A 21,332-nucleotide genomic window follows, 5' to 3' on the forward strand; every position below is an offset into this window, starting at 1 on the left:
TTTTTCTTTAGAAAAGCTAAACTTTAATTAGGTAGTTTTCTTACAATGAAAACAGGTACCCAAGGACTGGTCATAAATGCTCACAACTGTACAAAAGGCAAGTACAAAACCTGTGGCTGTGAGCGCGGCCGCCCTGGGCCCTGGGCCGGCCCCACCCGGCTCTGAACCGCCGCGGGCGCCACCTTTGGTCCCTCAACCGTGTGGGCGGGGCCGTGCTGCCCCGGCAGGGAAGCCCTCCAGGTCGGCGGGAGGTAAGAAAAACTAAGAAAAGGTACATGTCAAACAGGCGGAGCTGTTGCCAAGATTAAGAAATTATAACTTTTCTTGCTGAGTTTAACATTCAAAAACGCAATATTGAATCCAAAAGTGTCTTAAATCACACAAAAAGGACCCATATTAAAATTTAGAAAACAAGTCCAGGACACCCCAGAGAAACCGGGTCTGAAGCGTCAGTGGGCGGGGCCGCCCCGCGGGCCTAGGAAGCGTTGGCCATGGGCTTGTACTTCTTGAAGCGCGTCCACTGGCCGGTGGCGTAGTTCATCTCGAAGACGGTGTCCACCAGCATGGTGGTGCTGCCCTGGCCGTCCGACTTGGGCAGGTCCTCCGTGTGCTCGCTCAGCTTGATCTGGATCACGTCGCCCTGCTCCTGGCACGGGTTCTCTGTGGGGGCGGGCGGGGCCGCTGGGCGGGGCCGCGCTACAGGGCCGCCCCCCGGGGCCCGCCCCTGCACCCCCTCCACGGGACCCGCACCCCGCCCCCGCCCCAGACCCACCTCGGGAGCCGGCCATGAAGCCCAGGATGAGCGCCTTCTCGGGCCGCGTGACCTTATTGGCTGTCTTGAACATCTCCTGCGCCGCGAACATCTGCTCCCTCTGCGGGAAGGCCGGTGTGGGCACTGGGTTCCCACCCATCAGGCGCCGCCAGCACCCCAGCCCCACCACCTACCGTGAGTGACAGGTTCTTCTTGGGCTGCTGCTGGGCGGGGGGCTGCTGGGCCTGGGGGGCCACCATGGCCACTGGAGGCGTCTGGGCGGCAGGGGCGGCGGCCGGGGGCGTGGTGGGCGGCAGGGGCGAGGGCGGCGCGGTGGGCGGGGGCGCCGCGGGGCTGGGCCCGCTATTGTATAGAGGCGCCCGCTGCTTGAACTGCGCCGGGAGCGCCGGGCTCGGGGCGCCAGGCTCCTCGGGGGGACGGCTGGCCTGCAGGCTGGCATCCCGCGAAGACGGGGCTGCGAGCAGAGCGTTGCCTGCTGAGGCCGAGACCCCCGCTCTGCGTCCAACCCCCGAACGAGAAGTGGACGCGCCCTGGTCCACGGCCCGGGGAGGCTCCACACCGCCAGCATCTGGGGGCGAACCCGGGTGGGGCGGGAACACAGGGCCCTGAGCCCAGCAGATGGGCGTCCAGGCTCCGGGAGCACCTGGGCTCTGAGGGGACGGGCCGCCCCAGGCTGCCCAACGGGCCACGCTTCCTGCCGGCAGCTGAGCTGGGCCCAGGGTGGATGCCGGGGTGGGCCTCAGGGGCCCAGCCGCCTCTCCTTCCTGCCCGCTTCTGAAACCACGGGGCTGGGTGGGCCCCGAGTCAAGGGACCCTGGCCTGGCCCCCTGCCCCCGAAGCAGGCCGCACGGGGTCGCTGCCTGCCCGGCCCCGGGAGGGTGGAGCCTGGTCCACGTGGTGAGGCTCATGCGGGCAGCAGGTCCGGGGAAGGGGGGCAGGCCGCTCACCTGGCGGCGTCTCGGAGTTGGGGACGTAGGAGGAGGCCGGGACCACACTGGGTGTCGCCGGCAGGTAGCTCGTGGAGGGCAGCGCAGGTTCACTGTTCAGAGACCCAAGTTTCTGGAAGACAGAGGCCACGTTCCTCCCAGAAGAGCCCTGGGCCCTGACCCCTCAGGGCCAGACCCCCAGCCTGGAGCCACCAGTGGGCGGCTGAGCTGGGCGGTCCCGTCTGGTCAGGGGACCCCCCCCCCCCAAAGCAGCTGTCTTTGAGGAAAAAATCCAATGATGCTTGTCTTGCCACAAATATGTGATAAAGGGCAAACCCAGTCCTTTCAAGACTGTGAGAACACACAGCCCTGCAACGCTCCCCAGAGGAGCCTGGCGGACAAGGTGACGCCCGCTGCCCGCCTGTGCGGCCCCCACAGCGGAGGGGCCCCGGTGCAGGGACGCCCTCCTGCAAGGCTGCCGGGCTGCCCCGCGGGACCGAGGGGATGCCAAGGAGCCCCTGCCCTGGGCCCGTGTCCACACCAGGCCCCCGTCGGCCCCCACGCTCCTGCGTGTGTCCCCGCAGACACACCCCAGTGGCTAACGCCGGGAAGGCAGCACCTGCCCTGCCACCCAGGCCCGCCCCTCTACCTGCGTGGACACCAGGCCGGCCGCGTAGTCGGGGGTGGCGTTCTCCACGACTGTCTCCTCCTTGGCAGGCTTCTCCACCGCCTCTGTGTCTGCAGGCAGAGCACAGCCTCAGTGCCCCACGCAGGGCCAACGGGCCCCCAAGGACACGGCCGTCTCGAGGGGGAGCCAGGTCAGTCTCAGGAGACGAGGCCGTCGGCGGGCACAGACGGTTGGGGAAGAGGCCGAGTACGCACCCAGGGCCCTCCTGCGCCTCTTGGCCTCCCGGCCGGCCCCGACCACATCCAGCTCGGAGATGTCCAGGAGCTGCCAACAGACAGAAGCCGCTCAGCCTCGGAGAAGGTGCACCAGGCTGGCCCAGGGCTGCGCAGGGCCTGCACCCACCTTCACGCCCCTCTCCTTCCGCAGGGGCGTCCTGGACGGCGGGATGGGCGTGCGGTTCCCAGCGGGGCTGAAGACACTGGGGGCGCTGGGGCTCCTGAAGGGCGCCTGCTTTGGGATGCCTTTGAGCGGGGCTGTGGGGGGGCGGCCGTCAGGGGCCTTGGGCACTGCCCGGCGGGTCCCCACAGCCCCCTCCGCGCCCTAAGGGTCCTAGGTCTCCTCGAGGGCAGGGGGCATGCAGACCCCAGGCCAGGGCCACAGCTCCTCCCCGCAGTGCCCCGGGCGCCATCTCAGCTGGAGGCCCAGCCGCCCCGTCTCTCACGGGGCCCGACGCGCGAGGCACAGTGCCTTCCGCAGGCCCCCATTCCCGCCACCCGGCCCAGCCCAGCACCCGTGAGCAGACGCCAGCACTCGTGGGTCCTCAGAAGGCCTGCTGGACAGTGGGGAGACCCCGAACCCCCTGTGGAAATCAGGCCCGGCTGGGGATGGAGAGGAGGTCACGCAACTCCGTCAGAGGACGGGGCGCGGGGGCAGGGACGCGGCGGAATGGGGGCTCTCATCCACCTGACGCAAGCCCCGGGCACCGGGGCGGCGGGGGCCAGGCGCCCTGCAGCTCGGCCACCGCCCTGTCCGATCCCCCACCCGTGGGCCGGCCCCGGGCCAGGCCGGGCAGGCAGCACCAGAGGAGCTCCAGCCCCGAGAGGCCGCGGGGGCCGACGGAGCTCCGCACAGAGAAACCGGGCCGTCCCGGGCCCACGCGAGGACCCAGGCAGGAGGGGGCGGCCCACCACGCCCGCCGTGACAGCGAGCGGCCCCCTCCAGGCCATGCCTCCTCGGTGGGGCGGAGGACCCCTCAGTCCACACAGCCCAGCCTTGCCCGACCCTCGCCCCAGGTGGCGGCCTTACTCGTGGTGTCCATCTTGCGGAGCAGTCCCCGGCCTTTAGCGTGGAAGGGCACACCTGCGCTCCTCTTGAGCTGCTGGGCTGTCTCGGTGGCTGGAAGACAAGGGCCGTGTCGGCGCTCCGGGGGCTGTGGGCTCACAGGGCGGAGCGGCGAGGCCTCGAGGAGAGCCTGGGGCTCCTCCGTGGCAGGGGAGCGTCAGCACGGTGGTGGAGGGGGGGTCCCGAGGCCCCACGTCCGCGAGGCCACAGACCAGCGTGGAGCCATGGTGCTGGTGCTCTATCTGATTCTTTGAAAACAGGCCACTTACACAGTTATCAACACCCACACCAGAACCACTTAAAACAGAAGTCTGCTATCAGTCAAAGGAATCAATATCCTAGCTTCTTTCCCAACAAGCGCCTTCTAGGTACATTTTATAGCTGCTACTTAAGGAAACCCTTAGGGAAATGACCAAACATCTTTGTAGTCAAATTCAGGCCATTTGCAACGCCAGGACAGTCAGGGGACTGTCTTGTCACTTGTGTGACTCAGCTGGTTCAGATCGTTTTTGGAACAAAGATAATAAATACTTTGACCTGAAAACTTGCAAATTTCTACAGGAGATTTTTAGAACCTACAGTTTAGCACAGCAATCAATGAATTTCTAATAAAACAGAAAAAATTATGTACAACACTGTCTTTAAAAGATAATTAGGTACCATAAAACCTGAAGGAAACCTCAGAATAAAAACCACTGACATGGAACAGAAAGCACAGCTTGCTGGCAGCCAGGCTCCCCAAGCCTGCAGGACCTTCCAGGCCCGACTGGGCGGGCGGCCCCGCAGAGGGCAGACGAGGGCGCCCCCAACCCCGGGCGGACAGAGGCCCTGGCACTCACACTTCTGCAGTAGCTCGGCCCTCAGCGTGGCGCTCTTCGGCTTCCTTTTCAGCTGAAAGTGCTTCACCGGGGGGGTGAGGGGGCCCGCGAGCGTCGTCAGGGCGTTTTTGTTCAGGTACTGGCACTCCAGTGGGAGCATAGCGGACGCCTCACACTCGTTCACTGCTCGGAGAGCCAGTGTGTCAGGAGGCGCACCTCCGCACACAGACCCCGTTTCCACAGCCAATGTGGAAGCGCAGTTTCCTATTTATGTTCGTGGAGCTTCTGCTTTGATCTCAAAACAGAGAACAAGTATCTGCTGACCGCACTCCTGCCATCACCCAGTAGTCAGGGCCACCGACCTGGGCCCAAGGGCGCTGGAATCCCCAAGGAGTGGCTTGAAGGCTGGAGCCCCCGGCCCAGCACAGCCGGCAGCCTCATGGCTGTGTCTGGACAGTACTCCGTGCACGCCCAGGGCCAACAGGACGAGGGTGCCAGCAGCGGTCCCGGTCTCCCCCCACCCACCCCATCGGGGGTGCTCCCGTCCCACTGGACCCTGGTCCCCCGGAATGGCACCCAGGCCCGCGTCCCGGCCTGCGTGTAAGCTGGGGGCGAGAGCTCAGGAGCAAGGAAAGCAGACGGCCCCACACTTCCAGCCCCGGGGAGCACTCTGAATCTCCCCAGGGCTGCAGACAGAGTGGGCCCTGCCCTCCAAGAGCACACCCGGGACCCTGGACGAGCTCGTCCCCGGGACACAGACAGCCGGTGCGCCCTGGTGCTCTGGGGCGACCGTGGGTCGGTGGGCCAAGTGCAAGTCTGCAGCGCGGGAGCGGCCACCTCAGGGCCGAGAGCAGGCACGGGCAGCCACCTTGGACAGCCAGGCCACCGGCCCTGCAGCAGTGCTGGGGGACAGGCCCACCTTTCACAAGCTGCGGTGTCAGTTCTCAAAACTAGACGGTTCGGGGAGGAACAGGCCTCCCATCTTTACGTGCTCTTCTGTCCGTTTGCAAGTAGTTCCTACGTGGTTTGGAGTTCTTTTCTGGTCAGACGCGCTGCGGGTATTTTCAGCACGCACAGGAGTGGCCAGCCCGTGCCAGGGAGCACCCAGGCTCTGGGGAATGGCCCGCGTGGGCCGGGCCGGCCCGCCAGGAACTGAGGGGGGTTGTGCAAGGTGAGTACAGGTCGCCACGGTGCCCAGAACAGGGCGGGGACCTGACTTAGGACACGACAGTCACATCAGGAGCGCTCTCAGGGCAGGCCCCTGCCTGCCCCGCAGACCGCACACCCGACCTACCCTTCTCTCTGAGCTCTCCTAAGATATCTTGGACGTTAGGGTTCTGCTCCTCCAAATCCAGGTTAAGGGACCCGGTGTCGGGGAAGGACTTGAGGATGTCGGCCACCATGAGCACCCAGGGGTCCGAGTCCAAGGTGGCGAGCTGGATGATCTCCGTGAGCGCGCCCTTCATCTGCCAGAGAGCACAGGCGAGCGTCCTGGGCCACCCCGTCCTTCCCCTGCGCGGGCCTGCGGGCGGGTGCTGAGCTGGGCCTCTGAGCGCCTCACCTTCTCACACGCGGGCCCGCGTCAGGTCTGTGGGGCTCCCGCGGGCACCGAGGGGCCCAGCCTCAAGGGACCCTCCCCTGAGCCCCAAGGTCACCCCACTGCCCTGGCTCCCCGGCTCGCAGACCCCCATCGAGAGCCCCCATGGCCTCCCAGCGCGCAGCAGACAGAACAGGAGCCTGCAGACAGGGCGTCGGGTGTGGAGCTGGCCAGGGCGGACGGTGGAGAGCGGGCCTGGCGGGCAGAGCCAGCAGGCAGGGAGCGGGCAGGGAACGGGCAGAGGCTGCCACGAGGCCCTGCGCCCCTGGCCACGTCTTGGCTTCTGGGACGGAGCAGCGCCCAGGGAGGCCGCCCTCCTGAGGCCCCGGTGACAGGGGCCTGGGCCTGGGCTGCGGCCACATCTGCCAAGGCCTCAGCCACCTCCCCAGGCCGCCAGCGGCAGAGTGTCAGTGCTCCCCGAGGCTGAAGGCCCAGACTTGGCGAGAGCCGCACCGCCTCCCGGCCCCGCCCCGCAGACCAAACCCCCTAGCACAGCCCTCGGGAATCAGGGAGCCCTCCTGCCTGGGCCCAGCCCCCTTCCAGCACGCCTGGCTGCCCGCCGGCGTCTGAGGCTCAGAGCACAAGGCCCAGCCTTGGTGCCCACTGGGTCCCTCCCGCTGGCCACGTGCAGGGTCGAGGGCCAGATGACCCAGCTCTGAAAGGCTGTTCCCTGAAATACCTGGACACGTGTTCTCGCTACGTGTGACTAAACAGTAAACGTTCCTTTTATTAATTTAACGCTTATGCTGGGGGCTATCACGGCATCTACTACCCTCCACCTTTGATTTAGCTGAGCTCCACTGTTTCCTCCATCAAAAACAAAAGGTATGAAATGAAAAAGTTTTATCTGTCACTTACTACAATGAGTTAGAGGGTAAGAAGATTTACATAAAATGCAGAACAAGAACATCCCAACTCACACCCCGTCTCACCAGGGGCTCCACAGGCAGGCTGTGCCCTGGGCACCGTCAGAACCGTGAAACCCAGGCAGGCAGACGGCAGGGCGGCCCGCCCCGCACCTGGACCCAGAGTCAGAGAGAGGGGGGCTGGGGAGGTGGGCCAGGCAGCGTCAGGAGGACCAGCTGGCCGGTCCTCAAGGAGACCAACACAGGGTTCCTGGGAGGCCTCCCACGAGGCTTCCAAGCTCTCACTGCAGAGGGCCGGGTTCAGCCCCTGCCCGGGGAAACAAGATGCCAGAGGCCGCCAGGCACAACCAGAATTACAGAAACAGACACGAGGAGAGCAGCAGGAGGGCCGGCACTCCACTCCAGGCGCAGACCCAGAAACCGGGAACGGCCGCTCCCCAAACTCGTAGGCGAACGGCTACATTCATGACATCCCCAGAGCAGCAGCGATGCCAACGCCATCATCTGATGAAGGCTTCGTCCACACAAGGGAACACCGGTCAGGCAATGAAAGGACACACGTGGTACCACGGGTGAGCCACGAAAGCTCGGGGAAGCAGCCAGCCCCAAGCGCACACGCCACGTCGTTCTGCGCAGGTCACACACCAGGAGAGGTTACCCAGCAGGTGTGGGAGGCGGACAGCGGTCCCAGGGCTGGAGCTGGGACAGGGACAGGCTGCCAGTGAGCTCCAGGTCACCTCCTACAGGCGACACAAATGTTCTGGTCTCAGACAGCATTGTGAGGTACCCAAACCACTGGTCTATGCACTTTAAGAGTGAATCTGACCTGAGTATCTCAGTCTGAAAAACTGTATGCGCAAAGAACAGGGGGCCGCAGGTGAGCCAAAGCCCGCAGCTGTCCCCAAAGCTGGCGGCACTCCTGGGATCCTGCCCCGAGGCGGTGTGTTCCCGCCCTGGCTGGGTGTCGTGTGCCCAGGTGTCCGTTCTGGGCGACAGAGCTGGGCTCTCCGGAGAGGATGCCGGCAGGGGCAGGGAGGGTCCTTGGCCCGGCCCCCCCCAACACGGAGCCCCTGGAAGAGCCGCGCCGGGAAGCGCCTGCTTCAGTCCAGCGGAGTCACAGTCAGGGAGGAACCAGCCAGCAGGGGAGCGGCCAGAGTCAAACAAAGAGCAAAGGGCAGAAACACCAACAGCCACGAGACACGCCCCCACCGAGCATGTGAGGTCTCTGACCATTTACAGTGCCAGGAATTTTTTACACTCTACAAAATAAGGAGACAAAGCAGCGAAATGAGTTTACACACAGCAAGACAACAGGAGGGAACAAAAGCAATAAAAAGACCATGCCAAGAAATAGACTTAAGGCATCATGCAATCTCTAAGAACACACTCAAGGACCAGGAGCCTCCCGCAAGCTTGAATGGATGACAGAGATGAAGGGCACGGTGCTCCCAGTATGTAAAGATGGATGCTGTCCTTCAGTGACCCCTAAGTCCGGGGGACCCCACTCAAGCTGCAGAAATATTTCCTTCACAAAACTACAATCTGCTTCTAACTTCCCATGAGAAAAGCAATAAAAGTAAGACGCTGTAAAAGAAGATAACACAAGAAAGATCAGTTCCACCAGATAGCACAATTATAAATGCCAGATGAGGTTAAACACGCCCTTTACCTCTCGCTTTATTCCCAGATAAACTTTAAATGGATCAAATTTCAATTTGAGAAATGAGACCCAAAGGCCCTGGAAGGACCACAGAAGTCTTTCTTTTGTGTGACTGGTGAGAGCAAGTCCTCTGGAGTTACGATTCTAAGCTGCGGAGTCATAAAAGACAAGAGCTTGAAGTTTACCACTTAAGTATTTTTTCTATGAAAAACTACACAAAAAAATCCAAATCCCATAAATGAAATCAAGAGAAATGTCACACTAGGTGAAAAAGTAAAAATTTGTAGCTCCTATCACAGGCAGTTAAACACACACAGGCACACATGAGTGTTATTTTGTATAGATGTCTCTATTATACATAAAGAACAAAGAGACTGATTCTACATGTCAATTTTTTTAAGTTTACCATCAGAAAAATGATTTAAGACCCTTAAAAATGCAAAGGATACTTGGCCTCATTCAACATAAAAGAAGTGCAAAACAAACACAGGAGACAGTTCCCCCGTGAGGGATGGTGGGGTGGAGCGGGGGGCTGCTGCGGGCCCCGGGAGGACAGGCAGGATGGTGAGGGGCTGGCCACACAGGCCCGCATCCAAGGTGCATCCAAGCCCCGAGGGCCCTGTGAGGGATGGCGGGGCAGGGGGGCGCCGCTGCAGGCCCCAGGAGAACAGGCAGGACAGTGAAGGGCTGGCAGCACGGCCCGTGTCTAGCCTGCATCCGGGCCGCCCCCAGGATGGCAGGAGCAGCAGCTCCGCGCTCACCCGGGGCCTCAGCAGGTGGGGCCGCGGCGAGCAGGAGCCAGAGTGCTTCCCACGGAGGAGGGGGCCACACACGGGTCGGAACTGAGGCTGGAACCCACGCCCTGGGCAGGGAGAGTGTGGCTCCTACTCAGGAACCAGCAGGGAGCTCCCTCTGCCAAGTGCATCTCAGTGATACTCATCAGTTTATGACGAAGTACTTCCCGCCTGAGCAACTAGCATATCTAAGAACTTATCTTCTGGATTAAAGAACTAAAGGTAAGACTGGATACTAGAAAATTCCTAGAGGCAGAACACTCTTTGACATAAAACACAGCAATATATTTTTGGATTCATCTCCCAGAGATGTATGGAAACAAAAACAAAAACAAACCAATGGGACCCAGTTAAAAGTTTTTACTCAGCAAAGGAAACGCCAACCCACAAAGTGGGAGAAAATATTTGCAAATGATGCAACCAACAAAGGATTAATCTCCAAAATGTACAAACAGCTCATATGGCTCAATAAACAATTTTAAAAACTGGCAGAAGAAAGATCAAAGTAGACATTTCTCCAAAGACATCAGTTCAGTCCAGTTGCTCAGTCCTGTCCAACTCTTTGTGACCCCATGGACTGCAGCACGCCAGGCCTCCCTACAGATGGCCAAAAAGACACACGGAAAAATGCTCAACACTGCTAAATATTAGAGAAATGCAGATCAAAACTACACTGAGGTATCACCTCACACCGGTCAGAATGGCCATCAAAGAGCTTATCAACAGTTAAGTGCCAGGGTGTGGAGCAAAGGGACCCTCCTACCCTCGGCCACTGTGGAGAACAGTGAGCAGGGTCCTTAAAAACGAGAAATGGAGCCGCCACGTGACCCTGCAATCCCACTCCTGGGCGTAAATCCAGAGAAAACTGTAACAGATGCACTTTTATGCTCACAGCCGCCAGGGCGTGGACGCCACCTGCATGTGCGTCGACAGAGGAGCGGATAAACAAGACGTGGTGTACACATACAGCGGAATAGAAACACGCCATATGCAACAACATGGGTGAACCTAGACATCACACCAGGTGACCTGAGCACGTCAGACAGGGAAAGAGAAGGACATGATGTCACTTATATGTGGAATCTGAAACAAATTATACAAGTGAACTTACACACAAAACAGAAAGACACAGAACACAAATTTAGGCTTAGCAAAGGAGGAGGAATAAATTAGGAGTTTGGGATTAAAATATACACACTATTATATATAAAATAGATAATCAACAAGAATCTACCATATAATACAGCAAACTATACTCATTAGTTTGTCAATAATGTATAAAGGAAAAGAATCTAAAAAAGAAGATGCGTTGTGTGTGAATATCTACGCTACACGTTTGACACTGACAACATCACTGTGCATTAGTTATATTTAACAAAAATAAAAACGACAACAGCAAAGGACGCGCCCTCTAGTTACCTCGCACACACGAGAGAATTCGCAGCAGCAGATAAGAAACGACTGCATGCCCACCAGGCGGACGGACAGGGGGCCGAGCGATAAAGAAGGTCTTGGGCGGGAGAGAACAAGGCTGCAGTGCCGAACAGGCGCCAGGACACCACAAGACAGCCCCACCACGAACGCACGTCTCCGCGGCTCACCCGCCCCGCAGGCGCGGGCCCCTTCCTCAGGCCCGGCTGCCTGGGGCACCGGGTCTCAGAGGCAGCCCCGGGCAAGCACTGCACACGCAGAGATGTCCCCTGTGTCCACAAAAGCTACTGCTGCGGGCTGACCGGGCCCCAAAAGGTCTGCTGGAGCCCTGGCAGGACCTCAGAACCCGACCTCACTCGCAGACAGGCCACGTTACAGTGAGCTCATTGGACCAGGTACAACTAGCGTCCCGTGAAAGGGCCATATGGACAGACAGACACACACACGGAGGCAGGGCGGCGTGCAGCCTCCACTGGGGAGCCAGGCTCGGGTCGGGGGCGAGGCCTTCCCCGGCCAGAGGTCAGGAGGGGCCCTCAGAGCTGTGACACCGCATGCCGCTGCGGGTCCGAGGGCAACGCGAGCAGAAAAGCCTGGCTACAGGAGGCGGCTGGGCAGTAAGGGAGGGAAAAAAAAGAAGGGGGTTAAAGACCCAAAAGCCCACTGTTACAAACTGCACGGTCCAACGCTGACAGCCTAGTCTTCCGGAGACAGGTGAGCAGGCCGGGCTGTCCTGAGCGGCTCAGCGTCCTTTCAAAGGAGCCCCGCTCACGGCCACGTGGGCAGGCACACCATGCGAGGAGGGCCCTCCAGGGAAACCGAGCAGCAAGCCCAAAGGGATGGCTCATCGAGGCGTCCCATCATCCAGGACGCGGACTGTGTAAATCAGCAAGCTTCAGGTGTCCTGTTCCGGCAGCCCAGGCCTTCTGATGAGACTGTCACAGTGGGAGGCCTGCTGTCAGCCACGCCCTCCCAGTGACCAGGCTGGACTGTGGCTCCGGCGCGGACACGGGGGAGGGATGAATGAGGGGCTGCCGGTTCCGGCCCCGAGGGCCAACGGGCACCGGCCGCCCTGAACACACAGACCCAGGAGAAGAGAGGGGTCAGCTTCACGCAGGCGCCTGGCGGGGACCCGCGGCCCAGACAGACGCGCTGGGGCGTCTCGCGGGACTACGGACGCAGCGTGGAGAGAAACAAAAGCAGCACGCCTGACGACTTCTCGAACAGAACTTCAGAAGCATAAACCACGAGCCCCAAAATGCACTACCGGGTACCTAAGTGATGAGCAGATGGAAAATTTTAGCAGGCGGTAGCAAGATGGCAGATGCAATCTGTAATGTTCAAACCCAGCAGCGTTTAACATGGAAATGCACAAAGAGCCCCTGCAGATCCACAGCAGGACAGCAGAAACACAGGGAGGCAGGACACGGGCCGGCATTACTAAGGGGTAACGAGCAAAGGGGACACCTGAGAAGGCAGCACACGTGGCCAGAGGCCCCGGACGGACCAGAGAGCAGCAAAGAAACACACGGCAGGGCTGCCCACCAGCAGCCTTCCAGGAGCAGGCACGCGATCACAGCTGGGGCGAGGGTCGGGGGGGGTCACTGCAAGCCGAGCATGCGCTTCGCTGCCCCTGTGGCAAACTCACCTCGCCCCACGTCGGGCACAGACTGCAGCCAGGCGCGCACGCTAAGTAAGGAGCCCCAGGTCACGGCCTGTCGCCATCTGGGCTGGAGGGGGACGCACAGCAGCAACAGTGGGCCAGGGGTCACTCATTTTCCCGCCAAGGGCCGGACAGGGACGCGTGAGGCCTTGCGGCCACCCAGGCTTTGTCGTCTTTTTTAACCAACCCCTTTAATAAGGTTCAAGACAGCCTCTGTTCAAAGATCGCACAGAAAACAAGTCACAGGCCTCAGTCTGTCCACCCCTGGGTTACATGAGCAGCAACATGGATGAATATTAAAAATGTTTTGTGCAAAAAAGTTGATAGAGCTATAGAAGACAATATAATTTAAATCAATTAAAAATATATGCTACCTCCCTTCAGTTTGAACACTCTACCAGACATGCTCAACATCGTTAGGGACAACAGAAACTGAATCTGAAATCTACTCACAGCCTTCACGCTCCAAGCGGGACAGTGAAATGAATGAGAGAAATGCCTTGGGAAGCAGCCTGGCGGTTTCCCACCATTGAACCCAGCCATCCTCCCGGGCGCTGCCTCTACAGAGTCGGCCACAGTCCACACAGGAAATGTGTCCCCTCAGGACGATACCCGTCAGCAGGAAGTTGCAGGCTGCTCACACACATCACACGCACGTGGATCTGAAATGTTGCCGCCGAATGAAAGCCAGGTCAAAACCAAGCACCACTGATACAGCAGTCCAGGGAGCGCTAGCTAGCCATGGGGACAGAGGTGGGTGAACGGCTCCTTCGGCGCGGGGTCGGGGGACGACGGAGAGGCAGGAGGAGCCCCCACCTTCACAGGGTGGTTTCACAGGTGAGCACGTGTCAGAATGCACTCAACCACGTTTATGCCAGCTGCACTTAGAGTGGAAAAAAGTCCCTAAAAACAATACACATGTTGAAAGACATAATTTCAGGAAGCCCAACAGACTTTGCAGGATCAATTCTAAAAATGTCCGCACAGGAAGGACAGGGAAAGCTGCTGCCCGGGGGAAGCGGGAGTAGGAATGGGGGTGAGAGAGAAGTGAAACTGATGAGAATATGGAGGGAATCGGAAAGTAAAGCGAAAAGAATTTTTTTAACTTATTTATTTTTGGCAGTAAATCAGCTTAACAATAGAAGGAAGACACGGGTAAGTCAGAGGCTGCCCAGATCCCCAGAGAGGAAGACGCCGTCAGAAAACACTGAAGCAGCCGCAGAGGACAGAGAGGGGCCCCACAGCCGACTGCGGCCGCAGGGCAGGGACAGGACTGGGCGACAGGCCGGCCGGCAGGGGAGAGACGAGCGCGATTTCAGGAAGCCCAACGGGCTCTGGAGGATTCCTCTGACAAAATGTCTTCACCAAAACATGTCCTGGCCGCAGCCACAGCTGGTGCGCATGTGGGCAGAACAGTCTCTCCTTCACTGGGCGTCTGGCCTGGCTTACAGCTGACCCTGTCAGGGATTACAGGGATCCCACGGAAATCTCGCAAGCGGGATAAGTTTATGATTTAAAGTGTTATCTCAGTCATCCCTAAAACTCTTCCTCAAACGTCCTATGGTGGCAATGACAAGGTCTCAGACAAGAGCCATCCCTGGTTTTATTAGCAGCAGCATCTCGTTTCCTCAAAGTCCTTTCAAATATAGCTAAAACATCATTAAGTCAGTATTTATGCTGACACTTGGCAGCTGGCCAGACACCTATGGACACTGCCTCCTGACATCATTCTGACTTCCTGAGCCAATTTCAAAATACTTAGAAGAAGGGGCCCTCAATCACTTCTGTACCCACCTCAATGAATAAACTTAAAATACTGGGTCATCAAACCACTTTTTCTACCTCCCTGGGATTAGTTAAGAACTGTTGTTTACTTAGCTTTAAAGAGAAATAGATACATCACAAAACACATGGACTGATTTGAAGATTCATTAAGAAACACAAGCTGGAGCAGAAGCCACGTATAATGTTTACGCTCACATGACTGGGCTAAGGGGTCCAAAGCTGTTCTGGGTGTGTCCGAGCGTGCACCTGCATCAGATCAACCCCGGAATTGCAGGGAGTGAGGTGGACCGCCCTCCCCAGCGTGGCTGCCCCTCATTCAATCAGCTGAAGACCTGAACAGAACAGACAGGCTAGTAAGATCAAACTCCTTCAGCCTGACTACTGAGCTGAGACTGATCTTTCCCAACCCTGGGACTTAGATGAGATACTGGCCCTTCTCCGGCCTACTGGTTTTTCAGACTGGTCTCAAACTTGCTGGCTGCAGATCCTGGGCCTTTTCAGGAGGCTGTCATAAGCCAATTCCTTTTAATAAAGCCAGGACCTCTTTCCCTCTCCCCCTCTATATGGCATATATAGGTACACATGAGGCTTCCCTGATGAATCTGTGGTAAAGAATCTGCCTGCAATGCAGGAGACGCAGGGTTCAATCTCGGGGTTGGGAAGATCCTGGAGGAGGGCATGGCACCCCGCTCCAGGATTCTTGCCTGGAGAACCCCATGGGCAGAGGAGCCTGGCGGGCTGCAGTCCATGGGGTCGCAGAGTCAGACACGGCTGGGCAGGAGCACCGAGGGTACACGAGGCTCACACGGGCACCCGGGAGGTTCTCTCTCTGGGGAGCCCTGACCCAGTGTGAGCGCGTGCTGTTCTTGTTCACTGGCTCAGCCGTGTCTGACTCTCGGCAAACTCAAGGACCGCAGCACATCAGGCCTCCCTGTCCCTCACCACGTCCCAGAGTTTGCTCGAACCCATGTCCACTGAGTCGCTGATGCCATCCAACCATCTCATCTCTGCCACCCCCTCTTCCTTTTGCTTTCAGTCTTTCCTAGTATCAGTCTCTTCCAATGAGTTGGCTCTTCACATCAGGTGGTCTAAGTATTGGAGCATCTGCATCAATCTTTCCAATGAACACCCAGGACTGATCTCCTTTAGGATGGACTGGTTGGATCTCCTTGCAGTCCAAGGGACTCTCAAGAGTCTGCTCCAACACCACAGTTCAAAAGCATTAGTTATTTGGTACTCAGCCTTCTTTATAGTCCAAGTCTCACATCCGTACATGACCACTGGAAAAACCATAGCCTTGACTAGATGGACCTTTGTTAGCAAAGTGATGTCTTTTCTTTTTAATACACTGTCTAGGTTTGTTATAGTTTTCCTTTCAAGGAACAAGTGTCTTTTAATTTCATGACCGTAATCACAGTCCACAGTGATTTTGGAGCCCAAGAAAGTAAAATCTATCACTGTTTCCAACGTTTCCCCATCTATCTGTCATGAAGTGATGGGATCAGATGCCATGATCTTAGCTTTTTGAATGCTGCGTTTTAAGCCAGCCTTTTCACGTTCCTCTTCCACCTTTATCAAGAGGCTCTCCAGTGTCTCTTCCCTTTCCGCCATTAGAGTGGAGCACACACAGCCCAGCTAGCTGGTGTCCCTTTATTTATGGTCCTACATAAAAAGCGCAGAACGCTATCCCCTAAGGTATCAGAGCCTTACATAACTGAAGAAAAGGAACTAAGATAGCTAAGTAAATTAAGATATTTTAGAATAAAAAGCTTAACACAAAATCTATAAATAAAAATGCCTTTCAGAAAAGTAAATTATCCAGAAAGGCCTAGTTCTTTCAATCTAAGTCAAGTTTTCATTATAATTTCTTGTAATGATAGGCAAATCCAAGAATAAACTATAGAAGAATCAACCAAAGAAAGCTGGTCTACTTATATCAAAGCTAGACCGAAAACAACCAGACAAAACATGACCAGCTACAGAGACCTTTACATAAAGATCTGTGATTCAGCTCACAAGGCAACAGTTACAATTCTAAACTTGTACACACCTGATGACATAGCTTCATAGTGTAGAAAGCAAAAGTCGATAGAACTATAAAACTAGACAAACGCACAATCATAACACAGATAAGTAGACGCCTCTCATTAACCGATACAGATGATTGAACAAATTTGACCTACTGAATATATACTGGGCAATGGATCGCAAAACTAGATGAAAAAAATGCTTCTCAAACTCACTCGCAATGCTTATAAAAACTGACCATGTATTTTTGCCATTAAGCAAATCTTACATTTCAAATGACTGAAATAATACAGACTATGTTCTCTGACAAGCACTTATCCCAGCTAGAAATCACTAGTAAAAAACATAAGTAAAACCTCACTTCCTCTAATGTACGAAAATTAAAAAACATTCTAAATAATAAAGAGGTCAGTGAGGAAATCAACATAGAAATTACAAAATATTGCGCCTTGGTAATGATAACACTATCAACATTTGTAGGACGCAGCTAAAGACGTAAGAGAAAAAAACCTGACTTAATACGAATATTTTAGAAAAGGAAAATGGCTGGAAAATAAGGCCAATATCCCCCTAACATACATACCAAATAAAGGAAGAAAATAATTAAAGTACGAGAATTATTGACCATGGGCTCCTCTGGGGGTCAAGTGGTTAAGAATTCACCTTGCAACGCAGCGGACAGCAGCTTGATTCCTGGTCCCCGGCAGATCCCTCACGCTGAGGGGAGCCCGAGGCCACAAGAGAAGCCCCCACAGTGAGCGCCCATGCGTTGCACCGGAGAGGAGCCTCCTCTCCACGCAGCCAGAAAAAGCCCGAGCACAGCAACAAGACCCACTACAGCCAAGAAATAAAACGAGTAAGTAAACAAATCTTAAAATTAAGGAAAAAAGATTAGCGAACAGAAAATGAACAGATAACAGAAAAATGAACAAAGTCAAAAGGTGATACTTGGAAAAGCCTTATGAGACTGGCAAACATCTGATGAGATGAATCAAGGGGGAAAAGTGGGGGGAAGGAAACAACAGTACACATGCTCCTAACATTAAAAAAGATAAAAGAAGGCTATCATCTACTTTATGCTAATAAAGTCGCAGTTTTAATGCAAACTGCCAAACCACTAGAAAATATACAGTGTCCAAAAAATTTAAGAAGAACATAAAACCAAACATCAGTACTCAAATATCTTCCCACAGGGAAAATCCAGTCCCCAAGCTGGCTTATTACTAAGTTCTACCAAACATTTAGGAAGAAATAATTCCACTATTAAAATTTCCAAAAGAGAGGAAAACAGAAGATGTGTTACCACCGCATTTATAAAGAAATTCAATACCATTATCTAACGAAGACAGCCTGGGGAAGTATAACTAGCGGTTAATCTCACCCATGAACACAGATACAAAATTCCGACACTGCATGTGCGCTCAGTTCTATCTGATCCTTTGCGACCCCATGGACTGTAGCCCACCAGGCTCCTCTGCCCATGGGATTCTCCAGGCAAGAATACTGGAGTGGGTCGCCATTTCCTTCTCCAGGGGATCTTCCCGACCCAGGGATTGAACCTACATCTCTTGTGTCTCCTGCACTGGCAGGCAGATTCTTCACCACTGCACCACCTGGGAAGCCCACTGGGATGACAGTCCTACACATAAAATGACCAAGTTAGGTTTACCTCAGGGAAGCTAGGTTGGTTAGCAATTAACGCTACTTGGTAAATGTGGCAACCAATATGTCAATAGATATTAAAAACATCTGATAAGTTCAATATTCATTCATATTTACCCCCACCACAACTGTTAACGAAACTGGGTTCACCTCTTTGTTGGCACCGAGCCAGAAGACACAAGCAGGCTGACCGGTGGGAGGAGAAGGGAGTGAGGAGGAAGCGACCCGAAGCGAGTTTGCCTGCGTATTCACCAAAGGGCTTTTGGTGGTTGCCAGTTCAACCTTTAGTTGACTGAATCCCAGGGGTCAAGATCATCACTCCATCCTCTACCTGGGTGGGGGTCTTAGTTCTTGCAGAACTCCAAGACAGGTATCAGATTGTTGTGCATGTCCCCTGAGGAAGAACCAGGACTCTGTTTTATGGCAACTACATTTTCTTGACTGCAGAGACATCACTTTGCTGACAAAGGTCCGTACAGTCAAAGCTATGGTTTTTCCAGTGGTCACGTATGGATGTGAGAGTTGGAACATAAAAAAAGCTGAGTAACAAAGAATTGATGCTTTTGAACTGTGGCGCTGGTGCAGACTCTTGAGAGTCCCTTGGACTGCAAGGAGATTCAACCAGTCTATCCTAAAGGAAATCAGTCCTGAATATTCTTTGGAAGGACTGATGCTGAAGCCCCAATACTCTGGCCACCTGATGTGAAGACATGACTCACTGGAAAGACCCTGATGCTGGGAAGGATTGAAGGCGGGAGGAGAAGGGGACGACAGAGGATGAGATGGTTGGATGGCATCACTGACTCAATGGACATGAGTTTGAGCAACTCTGGGAGACAGTGAGGGACAGGGAAGCCTGGCGTGCTGCAGTCTATGGGGTCGCAAAGAGTTGGACACAGCTGAGTGACTGAACAACAACAGTCTCTTGACTGCTTATCCTCTGCTCCTGCCTTCTCTCACTTCCCTTAAGATCATTAATTACTGAGAACCTGCTCAAGGGCAAACTTTGTGGCCAGGCTTAGATGGCAAAATGGCCTAGGCCCAAAATGGCTTTTTCTTAAAGTTTCACCATGAACTCAGGACAAGTATGGTTAATACATAGGTTGGGGCAGGAGGCAAACTTCCACCCACCCTAGGCCAAGTTCCTGGAGGGCTTTGCACCAGGGAAATGCTTTGCAGAAGTGAAAGGCAACACCAGACATCAGGGAGCTCCCCCCACCCTCCCCCCCACGCTCCGCCCCGCCCCGCAAGCATATCCTAAGAGGAGTACACCTGCCTAGTTGCAGCTAAGAGCTTCTGGGATCCAAAGACTTCACGAAGAAAGCTAAGCCGGGACACAACTGGAAGACATCTGTAACATACATAACTGAAAAAGAAGACTGATATTCAAAATTTATTTTTTAAGAAAACTCCTACAAAGTGGGAACTCCCTGTGGGTCCAGTGGTCAGGACTCCACGCTCCACACTTCCACTGCAGGGGGAACGGGAACTAAGATGCTACCAGCTACCTGGCCACCAACACATAAATTATAACTTTTAAAAGCTCCTACAAGACAATGGGAAAAAAAAAAAAAAACCCAATGAGGAAAACAACTTCGGGACAGACAATTCACAAAAAAGAACACTGAACAAACGCGGGAGAAGGTGCTCAACCACACGCATGCTCACGGAATACGATTCAGCAGTGAAAACTAAACCACAGCGGGGGCGCATGCCAGACGCATTTGTCAAAGGTGTTACCGGAAGCACACAGACACACCCGCACCCCTCACCCAAAACACACGACACCGTGAGCCCAGCTCAAGCCAGGGCAAACCCAACGGACGGCTGGAAAAGGCACCTACAACTAACATGTCGCAAAGCGGGGCAGAGAAGCGGTCCCCTCCCAAGGGGGCGGGCGGAGGGGAAGGGGGCTCCGGACACAGCTTTCTTCTGCTCCTTAAGCAGCGTGAGGAGGACAGGCAGGTTGCCGTGTGGCTCGGTAAACTGATCAATGTGCGCTCCTGTGCACGCTAGATGCTGAAGCTCCGATACTTTGGCCACCTAATGCGAAGAACTGACTCATTGGAAAAGACCCTGAGGCTGGGAAAGACTGAAGGCGGGAGGAGAAGAGGACGACAGAGCATGAGATGGCTGGATGGCATCACCGACTCAGAGGACATGAGTTTGGGTAAACTCCGGGAGTTGGTGATGGACAGGGAGGCCTGGCGTGCGGTCCGTGGGGTCGCAAAGAGTCGGACACGACTGAGCGACTGAACTGAATTGGACACGTTAGACGTCCTGTACACGACGGGACAGGAAACCACCAGAGCGGGAGAGGCGCTGCGACGGGAGCTGGAGGGCGTGTAAACGAGGATGGTGCCTCAACGTTTTGAAAAACTCCTTATTTTGCGCAAAAAGTGCCACAATGTACCGTTAAGGAGGGAAAAAAAAAAAAAAAAAGAGGACAGACCCATTAAGGAGAACGAAGCGAAAAACGCGAGCGTGTGGCAAGAACCCGGAGCGCCAGGTGACCCAACCGGGCGGAGACCCCAAAAGCTGAGAGGACCGAGGCCGGCGCCCCGAGCCCCTCAAGCGCGGGGAGGGCCAGGGAGGGGGCGCGGCCGGGGGACAGAGGGTCCGAGGGGCGCGAGCGGAGGGGAGAGGCGGCGGCGCGCGAGGGGGCCGCGAGGGCCGGGGTCTGGCGTCCGCACCGCCGCCCGCCTCACCTCGTCCACCGTGCGACGCGGGAGATGCAGCGTCCCGAGCAGCAGCTTGAGCTTCACGGCAGACGAGAGGCCGTGGAAGCAGAGGCGGATGTTGTCGATGACCGCGGCCGTGAGCAGGGACGCGATGCTGGGCGGCGCCCACAGCTCGTCCGTGGCCCCCAGCTTGTTGTGAAGCCACAGGCCCGTGTCGCTCTCCCGCATGGACGCCATCTTGGGGGGAAAAAAGCCGGGCGCCGCTGAGCCGGCATCTTATGAGGACACCTACGCGCCCGCGGCGAGGACCCCCAATATGGCGGCGCCCGCCCGGCGCGCCGCGGTGACGTTCCGGCGGGGCGGGGCCGCGGCGAGGCGCGAGGTCAAGCCGGCGTCCGTAAGGTAACATGGCGGCGCCTGTGGCCGGGCCTCCCGGGCCTCGGAAGATGATGTGTGGGGGCGTGGGCGCGGCGGGTTGGCGCCGCGAGTCCAGGGTGTGGGTGGTTGGCGGGCGTGGCGGCGCTGACCGGCCCTGTTCCCGCGGGACGGGCGCCCTAGGGCGGCCGCGATCCGGGTCCCGCGCCGCTCGGAGGGAGGCTGAGCTAGTCGGAAGTCTTCGCCAAGCCGGGGCGTCTGGGGTCCAGCCCGCGCCCCCCACCGCGGGCCTGGAGCTGCCCCAGCTG

At 56.4% G+C, this 21,332-nt stretch overlaps 1 protein-coding gene and 1 long non-coding RNA gene across 3 annotated transcripts in view; one reads left to right on the forward strand and one right to left on the reverse strand.

Annotated features, from left to right (window-relative positions):
* NELFA (negative elongation factor complex member A) lies at positions 1 to 20,981 on the reverse strand. 2 transcript variants are annotated; one of them, XM_070462523.1, is made up of 12 exons: positions 20,677 to 20,747; positions 12,947 to 13,155; positions 5,780 to 5,951; positions 4,507 to 4,668; positions 3,632 to 3,721; positions 2,729 to 2,859; positions 2,581 to 2,650; positions 2,348 to 2,436; positions 1,720 to 1,831; positions 946 to 1,226; positions 773 to 872; positions 1 to 660 (listed from the first exon to the last, which is right to left on the reverse strand). In XM_070462523.1, exons 2-12 carry the CDS (start codon positions 13,034 to 13,036, stop codon positions 476 to 478), a joined length of 1,482 nt encoding a protein of 493 aa, XP_070318624.1. In that variant the 5' UTR covers positions 13,037 to 13,155; positions 20,677 to 20,747; the 3' UTR covers positions 1 to 475. The 2 variants fall into 2 exon arrangements, with proteins under 2 accessions (XP_070318624.1, XP_020770597.1); XM_020914938.2 differs by lacking the exon at positions 12,947 to 13,155 and having other exon boundaries at positions 20,677 to 20,981.
* Positions 20,961 to 21,332, forward strand: part of LOC110151541 (uncharacterized) — a 6,872-nt gene continuing 6,500 nt past the window's right edge. The window contains exon 1 of the long non-coding RNA XR_002318105.2: positions 20,961 to 21,051. This is a non-coding gene — a long non-coding RNA (uncharacterized lncRNA). The remainder of the gene's footprint in view (positions 21,052 to 21,332) is intronic.

The sequence above is a fragment of the Odocoileus virginianus genome, unplaced genomic scaffold, assembly GCF_023699985.2.
Source record: "Odocoileus virginianus isolate 20LAN1187 ecotype Illinois unplaced genomic scaffold, Ovbor_1.2 Unplaced_Scaffold_5, whole genome shotgun sequence".
In the NCBI taxonomy this organism is placed as follows: domain Eukaryota; kingdom Metazoa; phylum Chordata; class Mammalia; order Artiodactyla; family Cervidae; genus Odocoileus; species Odocoileus virginianus.